Genomic DNA, 9959 nt, shown 5'->3' with positions numbered 1-9959 from the left:
CTCAACTAAGATTGGCATATTGGTACCTCCCTGGTACCTACCTATTGGTACCTCCCTGAAGCACTTTCAGTGATTCCATCAGTGTCCCACCAACTGGAAGCTTTCTCTCCTCCCTCAAATGTTCTTAAAGTACTTTTTTTGAATCTCTCCTCTGCCTCTTTATTCTGCATTATACTTTTGTATATAATTTTCACACTCTGCTATAGTTCCTTTCCCCCTACATTACTTTTTTTTAAAAATCTTGTATATATTTTATATGTGCTTATTTACAATTATATACTTATCTATAGTTTGTGTACCTGTTGTCTCCCCTTGAGGAATGTAAGCAACAGAGTCTGACCCACTTCACAAATGCCTACTGATTGACTGATGCCATGTCCCTGCTAATAGATTATGCAGTCTGAGCTTCATCAAAAGATAGATCATTCCAAAGATTTGGTGTCAGAGAGTCATCCCCCACTCTGATAGGACTAAGAAATAGTGTGTGCCCACTAAGCTATGTACCCACCAAGATAATCTATGACTAGGCAATATCTCATACATAGTGCCTTGCACTTAGGTAAGCCTTTATTAAAATGTTGGCCTAGTTCAGGAATATGTCCTTCATGTAATTTATTTACTAGATGGCACAGTGGATAGAACACTGGGCATAGAGTCAAGAAGACCTGAATTCAAATTTGGCCTCTGTGTGACTCTGGGTACATCACTTAACATCTGTCTGCCTCTGTTTCCTTAACTGTAAAAAACTATATTGATTCTTTTTTTATGGGTGGTGTCATAATAGTATCTACCTCCCAGAATTGCTTTGAGAATCAAATGAGATAGTATCTGTAAAGTGCTTAGCACATGGTAGGCATTTAATAAATGATTTTTCCCTTCCCCCTTCCCTTCCCTTTTGTGATTCTTCATTTTCCCCCTTAAGTTTTCTAGGGAAAGCTCCTTTGGGAAAATTCCTACTTTGTTCCAGTTCAACTTAATGGAAAAGGACATTTTACCCTCAGTTCTGAATAGCTAGAGACAACAGACTCTCCCATGAGGGCAGACATGGTAGTATGGAACAGAGAAGGGAAAAATGAGGTGTAGGGGAACCAAGGAAGAGCTGTGATTGTTGTTTCCTTGCCATTTGGGTATTTTTCTCTCAGTTCCTAATAGTTGTTGGTGGTTTTTGGAGACCTGCCTATGGCACTTGGAGATGGACTAAGAAACAGTATCTGTGGTCATACTAGTATCTGGACTCAGATCATCAATGACTCAGGTCATCAAGATTTGCAGAATACTTTGGGCAAGTCTCTTCTAGAAATATTACCTTGAGCTGAGAGGGCTGGCACTCTATCCTATGGGAAGAAGAGGACCTTTGCTCCTCCACCCAAGCAATACTCTGAACAGGCTTCCCACAAATCTGGGAATGACAGCTTATGACTCCAAGTTGAGTCTTTTCCAGAAGAAAACTGGGGAAAGGATGGGCAGGTGTTCTAGATCTTATGGGAATTGTGAATATTGACAACCTTGTTTTTCTAGAGGGTGGAGCTGTATGATGACAGAATTGAGCATCCTATCTTATCTCTGATAAATTTAGGGTTCATCCTTCTGTGCGAAGGGTAGAACTTATCCAAAGGGGAAATTTCTCCATTATATCACCTACCCATGGTTTTAGTCCTATTTTGATCTAAAGTGTTTTTCTGTTTGGATTCTAGGTATGCACAATATGCACAATCTCAGTGCCCCCAGTCAATTCCCAAAACTACAGGAGGCTGAGCAAATGCTGGGTCTACACTGCTGGAGGGAGTTAGTTTCCTCATAAATTCTCTAGATGGATGAAATCACAGATCAATGGTGGAATAAAAAGAAAGAGAGTAGGTTAGATGTGAAGCCACTAATAGAAACAAGAAGGGCCAACTCCCCATAACAGCTTCTCTTCCATGACCTTAATTTCTAAGAAACAGTAACAGAAAAGCAGAGATGTAGAATTTATTTGATCTTTATTTTCTCCAAAACTTGAAGAGGAAAAACAAACAGCCAAAATACTTATAAAAGGAAACTGTCCCTATACCTAGAGATGGGAAAGACTGTCTTCATGGCAGCAATGCAAGGTGGCTCATAGGAAGTAGTCAAATGGGAATCCAGATTTAGGGATGATTTTCTAGAGGGTGCCCTAGCATCATTGGTTTTCTAAAGAGAAGACAATGGTCTCCTACTAGTTTGGGAGGTGTAACTCTGGACCCCTTTCAATTCATCTGAGGCCAAGTAAAGAGTGATTCTAAAATGGAAGACAGCAGCTGGAACCAAGCATGATAAGGGGGAAACCAATGTTAGTTTCCCTGGAAGCCCTTCAGTGGCTGTTCTTGTGAGCAGGGGCCTGCCCTTTAGGCCTAACCAGATATTGCTCAGGTGCTACTCATCACACCCTTTGGTAAGAAGATTATGTCAATGTAAATGCCTATCCAAATAAGCCTAGCTGGCAAGAGGGCAGAGAGGACAAAAGTTCTCAGCCAGGTAACTGAGGTGGAATAGAGGATTCAAATTCAGTCCACAGGCAGCAGTGGATTCTTCCCACTTCAAAGGGCCTTTTCTTTTGGGAATTGTTCCTGGCTGTTTGGGCTCCATTAATCCAAGCTAAGAATATGAAGTCACCTTCTCTTCTGCCACCATTTATTCCTATTAGATGCCCAGGAGTTCACAGCTGACATCCCATAGACGCTTGGCTGTTTTGTTGTTGCGACCCTTTGGTGACACCCATGCTTTCCTGCAATCACTGGTTGAGAGAAGAAGATGTTTAGAGCATGAGAGAGAAGTGTGGAGGTCCAGCTTATGGTATGCAATTCAGACAAATGTCCAGGGAGATGTCTATTTTCTATGTCCCTGGTGGACAGTGCTATTCGTAGCAAGAGCACATATCAGTATGGACCTGAAAGAAAGTGACTCTGGACTCATGAGACCTGGGTTCAAAAAGTAGATGTCCTCCGAGGTCCCTTTTAGCCCTAGATCCAGGCTGCTATGAGATCCCTTTTAGCCCTAGATCCAGGCTGCTATGACTAACCTTCTCCCCGTGCTTTGTATTATATGGGAGTAAACAAGTGTAGCAGCAAGCACCCCAAGCGTCCTCAGGGTTTGCTGCCACCACAGGTTCTTGGATCTGCTTTGTTAAAGGAAAGCAACTCAAAACGGGTTAACAAGCTTACTTTAATCAGTCAGACATATATTGTTTACCTTGTTCAGGGGGAAAAAGGTCAGCACCCCGAACTTCAAAATATACAGACAGAATTTTCAAGACATTAACAGATCAAGTAGACAGCTTTCCAAACTGTCCAACCATTACATCCATACCCAGTCAACATCTGGGTTTCCACATCTGGGTTTTTCAAAGCCGGGGTACTCTCAACAACGGCTTCCCAGAATTCAGATCAAATCACAGAACACTTCTCAAAGTGAGTCCCAAAACAAAGCTACACATCAGGACTTATATAGCCTTCTCCTGGCTCAGAGAATGTAACAACCTTATTGACTCACTGGCCAATCAAGAAGTATCTACTGAAAAACAAGCCTCCCACCCCAGGCTTCAGGTGCACTTTAGCCTAGGGGCAGGGAAGATCTTTAAAATTTACATTAGCATTACAACAAGTCAGGAGAGAAACTAACAGGGAACGACAAGGCTGAAGGGGAAGGACAAAGAGTCTGGACTTTCCATAATTTGGGAAATGCAAACTGGCATTTAGAACACATAGCAAATCATTAGTGGTGAGGAGAACATTACATTTTCTGTAGGATGCTACAGGTTACAGAAGGAGAAAGGCACAGGGATTCTAGTATAACTTTGAATTTATAGAATTTAAAATTTGCACATACTTACTCTAACTTAGAGGGCAGCTACGTGGTTCAGTGGATACAGTGCCAGGCCTAGAGTCAGAAAGACTTCCTGAGTTCAAATCTAGCCTCAGACACTTACTATGTGGTAAGTCACTTAACCCTGTTTGCCTCAGTTTCCTTATCTGTAAAATGAGTTGGAGAGGGAAATAGCAAAACACTCCAGTATCTTTGCCAGAAAAACCCAAATGTGGTCATGAAGAGTTGTATGTGACTGAAAAATGACTAAACAATAACACCAAAGCCATTACTTATACCCATGCTGTCTTGATTTTGCTCCTTGCTTACCATTTATGACAAGAATCCAAAAACAAAATAGCAGCAAGAAGCTAAATCTAAAAATCTAAAAAATATTGCATTTCCTGCTACCTGTTAGCAAGAGATAAGGTTGAGTAACAAATGTAAATACCCATAAATGAATTTCATTCTGTGAACTAGTCACACTTCCAAATTTTTTAGAGACTAGTATAATGCTTGTCCCAACCCCAACCTGTATCCCTAGCCACCAGCTCAACATTTCCTCTCCTTTTTACAGATTTAGTACTAGGAGGAACCTTCAAGGTTACCTAGTGTGGGCGATGATTAATTTAGACCTCTATTTTATTTAGATCCCTTGTTTATTTCCAATTAGTATTATTCAGTTGAGTTTGATTCCATCGAGGCAGCGATGATTACTGTTGTACTTGTCTACTGATACACAGTTAATCTAGTGAACCTACTTGCTTAACTCTGATGAGTTTGATGCTCAAAGAGTAAATGACCAAGCCCAGTGTGGCAGAGAGTGACTCAATGGCATGGAAAGTACTCCAGCTATTTTTGAATTGTACCTTTGTCATCAGTTTGCTAGGGAAACAGCCCTATGGCATTTGGCCAACAGGTCCTATGAATACTTGACCAATAGGTGACCCTATTTTGGAGGTGCCTGTGAAGTTATTCCTCTATTACTCAATATGAGGCCAATGAAAGACCATCAGTTCTGCCCATATAGCTTCAACCAGTCGATCTATCATACATGTGAGTGAAGATTCTCCTGGAAGATCAAGATATAGTCAATGAGAATATATGCTTTACTTTGCATCTTCTGTATCATCCGGGAATCAAATACTATAAAACTAAGGCTTTAAAAAAAGGGAGTATCTCAGATCAAGAGGAAGATCTGACGTCCACATCAGTAGAGGGGGGCATGAACTACTTAATAAACTCATATTGGCTTGGAGCTTATTTTATTATAGATTGGACAATTTTGGACCCCATACTAATTCCCCTTCATTTTACAGATGAGGAAAGTGAAGTCCAGAAAGGACAAATGACTTATCTCAGGTCACATAGGTAGTAGGTGATTGAGCTGAGATTTGAACACAGTTCCTCTGACACCAAATCCAGTATTCTTTCTACTGTGCCAAAGAGGGTGTCTTCTTCCCCAGTTTACAGCCTTCATTTCTGCTGTACAAACAGTCAGGATAACACTCACCTGAAATATCTGCCGCTCTGAGTCTCAATACCCTCGGCCAAAGCACAATGGAGGCTCGTCTGAGCTCCTTGTCGGGTTGACTTCACAAAAGGGGTAAACAGACGCCACAATAGGCACATGAGGAATGAGTGACGCACCAATTCAGATCGGACGATGCCTGGGTGGACAGCATACGTGGTGACACCGGTGCCTATGACACAATGGACAGAGGTTATATTGGAAGAAGATTTATGGAATAAGAGCCTATAGAGGAACAATGATGAAAAGAGACCTGATACACATGAATTATGGCAGGGTTTGATGGAAGTTACCTCCCACCAGACTATAGATTGACAAATAATCTCTCCCTTCCATCAGATAGAATCAGACTCTGTCCTATAATCAGTTAGAACCTAGGTGGTACAGGGGATAGAGTGCTAGGCCTAGAGTCAGGGAGACCTGAGTTTAAATCCAGCCTCAGGCACTTACTAGCTATGTGACCCTGGGTAAGTCACTCAACACTGCCTCAGTTTCCACAATGGGGATAATAATAGCACCTAATTCCCAGGATTGTTATAAGGATCAAATGAGATAATGTTTGTAAAGCCTTTATAGTAGGAACTTAATGCTTCTTCTCTTCCCCAAGACCTACAGAAAGTCAGAGCCAGAATTTTCTCAAAATTCAGAGAATCTTAGAATTTTAGAGTAGGAAGCAACTTTAGAGACCATATAATATCCAGACCCTTCATTTTATAGATAAGGAAACTAGAATCACAGAATTTAACTGGCTTGTGAAGTTCAAAGAGCTAGTAAGTAGTCAAGACAGGACTTAACTGCAAGTCTCCAATATATATCCAGGACTATAAGAAGACTATCTACTTACCCAATTACCTTACTCTATTAGATTTTAAACTCTTTGAAAGCAAATACTGTTTTCTACTGTTGTATTTAGAGTCAGGAAGATGTTAAAATCCTGCTCCTGACACTTACTAACTATAGACTTTGGGAAAGTCACTTAACCTCTGAGTCTCAGTGTAAAATAGAAATACTATGCCTGTAATATCTACATCACAAACTTGTTTTAAGTTTCCAATGAGATAATGCATGCAAGGTGTTTTCCAAACTTTAAAACATTATCACTGTATAAATGTCAGGTTGTAGAAGTATTAGTAAAAACAGTAGTAACAGTACTAGTAGTAGTAATAGAAGTAGCAGAAGAAATAGTAATAATAGTGATAGTAGTAGTAGTAGGACTACAAGTAGTAATAAAAATAGTAGTAGCAGTAATAGTAGTGTTATTGTAGTAGTAGCAATAGTAGTAGTAGTAGTTCTATTTATGCCCAGCATTAAACACATATTCAAGGAAATGAATGTTCTTGTCTGTTTTTCCTTCTCTTTTTTTTCTTGGGCTTTGAGGGTGAGGCATGGGGAGGGTTGTTCTGGAAAGGGAGGATAGTAAATAGACCTCTGACTTCATTGGAATGAGGACCTCCTCCTATTGTGAAGGGGCTTTCTTACTTTTTCTGATCCTTACTCCCACCATTTTTTTCCCTTAAATTTGAATCCATGCCCTCCACCCCCATCTCTCACCTTCAGGCTCACCTTTTAGTCTATAAGCCAATTCACGGGTAAAAAGCACATTGGCCAGCTTGCTATGGCAGTAAGCAAAGAAACGATTGTAGTACTTTTCCCCTTTCAGGTTACGGAAGTAAATACTGCCAAAATGGTGAACTATGGAAGATACATTCACTACACGGGATGGAGCTGACTCTTTCATCCTCTCCAAGAGCAGGTGAGTCAGAAGAAAGTGGCCTGTGAGTAGAACAAAAGTGTTAGAATGATGAAGAAAGCTATAAAGATAAAAGCAGCTGCCCAAGAATAGGAAATAAGGAGCTAAATTGCCTAGATCTGCTTGAGAGGAAAAAGAATGCTGGACATCGAGCCAGGAGAAAACCAGATTCAAATTCTGACTCTTGACATTTGTCATTTGTACAATCTCCCTGCCTCAAGTCCCGGGGTGGACAGGGACCAGCTTGAACCAGGTGTTAAATTTTCAGTGTGAGCACTTAAATCTCAGAAATCAGCAAACATCACAAATCAGGTTTATGTTGATTGTCTAGATTTAAGAAAGTGATAGAGAAAATGTTAATGATGCAGATTAAAGTTAAATTAATACATTTAGGCTGTGCATACATTTTGTCTTGCTTTGTTTGGCAAACAGTAAGTACTTAATTAGTATAAATGAGATTTCATAGGAAGACATAGGAGTCACATAGGAAATCTCATTCATTAATTAAATTAAGTTAATCTCATTAATATGCAAAATAGTGTCCAATAGCTAATGAAAGCTTTTATTCCATATGAAATTGTCATGGCTAAATCTTATGCTAATTAAATAAAATGTTGAAAATTTCATTCATTTCATTTCTTGAAAATATGCATAGTTCATGAGATTTCCTATGTGTCCAGACTTTAGGGACACCTTGTATATTCCCTTCCTTCCCATATTCTGTAGTCCAGCTAACGTGGCCTTCTCTCTTCCTCACATGCAATACCCCATCTTCTATCTCCAACTTAAGCCCCTTCTTCTCCATGAAGCTTTTCCTGATTGGCCCAAGTCTTAGTACCCTCTCTCCATAACTAACTCATATTCATTTTTAAAATTCATTCTGTGTGTGTATATGCATGTACAGGTATAGATACACTCGTTTTTACACACATATATGTACTCCATAATAACAAGAATCCATTTTCGCTTCTCCATTGCCTAGCACAGTGTTTAGCACCTATTAGGCACTTAACAAATGCTTGTTCGTTTATTTACTGATTGACCTTTAGTATTATCTTTTCAGTTTTTTTATACATTATTATATATTATATATAACTTTTAGTATACATTACTACCTTGCATGCATCCTAAATTCCCATAAAAGTGGCTTCTCATATATCTCTGTTTCCCATCTCCATGCCTTTGCACTGGCAGACCCTATACCTGGCATACACCCCCTCTTAACTGCCACCTCTTAGAATCTCAAGTCTCCTTCAAGTTCAGTTGTTACCTTCTACATAAAGATTTTATTGATTCCTGCCTCTATCTGATGGGGTACCTGCCTCTATCTGATGGGGTCTAGGTCAAACCAACTTGTAAAACCAGTCTGTGAAGTTGTAACTGCAATTTGTCCTTTCCCATCCTTGAACTCTGCCCCTTCTCCCTATCCCACACTCAGCCTAGGCAATACCCTGTGACCCCTTTGTTCTTACTAAATTTCTTCATTTCTTCTCTGGCCTGGCCCAAATCTTATCAATCTATCTATTCACATGCTCCTCTTGGTCTGCTCTGACCTTTGTCTATGCACTGAGGCCCCTCCTGTCCAGTCAGCCCTGACAATGGCAGCCCTACCCTTTAAAGGTAAAAGCATGTACCCCTCTCACCCGCAGGTCCCCTAAAGAACTCTCGCCCTCTGTAATGTCGTAATAATAAACTTTCTCAAATCTAACTCCAAGCAAGGCTGAGATGAATTCTTTCCAGACACCCTTGCAGGTTTCCTGGTCTTGGATGAGATCAGGGTTCCTGCTGAACCTACTGGGATCCTGTCCCCCATCATATCCACTCTTCCTCCCACCCCTAGCTGCTAGTGCCTTTATATCTATTTACATATAATTATATATGTATATATTGTTTCCTTCAATAGAATATAAGCCCCTTGATTATTGGAATTGTTTCACTTTTATCTGTGTATCTCAAGCATCTAATACTGACCCATACCTGGCAAACAGTAAGTACTTAATAAATATTTGTTGACCGATTGATTAATTGGGTGAAGTCACTTCGACCTAAGCCCAAGTTTCCTCATCTGTAAAATGGGGATGATACTACTTTCAATACCTATCTCATAGGGCTATTGTGAACAAGGCCTTCTGAAAGTTTTAAAATGCCATATAAATATCATTGCTACCCTGCCCCATTTCTATGAGATCAGAGAATAAGTCCATAAGTGCATTTCTACTATGAGGTAAAAATTTCTTTCCCTTTTCCTCAAACCAATGGACAAGGGCAAGACCAGGCAATTTTTTCACTTATCCTGTCCCTCTCTATAATTAACTCTTGATAATTCTATTACCTCTGCCCCTACCCGACTCAGAAGCAGAGAATACTACCGTGTTTCCCCAATAATAAGACACTGTCTTATTAAATTTTTTGGACAGAAAAACACCAGAGGGCTTATTTTCAGGGGAGGGCTTATTTTAATGAACATTGACAGCAATTTTAATGAACAGGTAAATGTGAACAAAAAAATGTACCTTTATTCAATAATGAATTCAAGAAAGAACAGGATGACGCACTCACTGCTGCAGCTCTGATTGGATGCAGCTCGGAGAGCGGCGTGCGTTTCACTGGGGGCGGGGGCAGGGGGGGGACGGTGCATACAGAGGGTACCGTAATGTAGCATGTAGCGCAGGGGATCACCTTCACTACAGTAGCAATCTCAATAGGGCTTATTTTCGGGGGAGGGCTTATTTTAGAGGAATCTTACACAGTAAGGGGAGGGCTTATTTTCGGGATAGGTCTTATTATTGGGGAAACACGGTAACAGTCTTTGCCTCTGTCTCTGTCTCTGCCTCCCCCCCCCTTCTCTCTCTCTCTCTC

The 9959-nt window shown here is 40.4% G+C and overlaps 1 protein-coding gene across 4 annotated transcripts in view; it reads right to left on the bottom strand.

Annotated features, from left to right (window-relative positions):
- Window positions 1-1962: 1962 nt before the first annotated feature.
- RDH12 (retinol dehydrogenase 12) overlaps window positions 1963-9959 on the bottom strand; it is a 14796-nt gene continuing 6799 nt past the window's right edge. For 2 of the 4 annotated variants that reach the window (XM_069077793.1, XM_069077790.1), the window contains exons 5-7: window positions 6914-7123; window positions 5333-5522; window positions 1963-2752 (exon numbers count right to left, since the gene is read on the bottom strand). In XM_069077793.1, the coding sequence (XP_068933894.1) occupies window positions 2659-2752; window positions 5333-5522; window positions 6914-7123 (494 nt within the window). In that variant the 3' untranslated portion in view covers window positions 1963-2658. Of the gene's footprint in view, window positions 2753-5332; window positions 5523-6901; window positions 7124-9959 lie in introns of all 4 variants that reach the window. The other 2 variants (XM_069077791.1, XM_069077794.1) reach the window with 2 other exon arrangements.

This window comes from Petaurus breviceps, unplaced genomic scaffold (assembly GCF_028583685.1).
Source record: "Petaurus breviceps papuanus isolate PSGF00001 unplaced genomic scaffold, PetGlider_PUasm1.0 90994, whole genome shotgun sequence".
NCBI classification, from domain to species: domain Eukaryota; kingdom Metazoa; phylum Chordata; class Mammalia; order Diprotodontia; family Petauridae; genus Petaurus; species Petaurus breviceps.
This window is presented reverse-complemented; position numbering and strand designations above follow the sequence as displayed.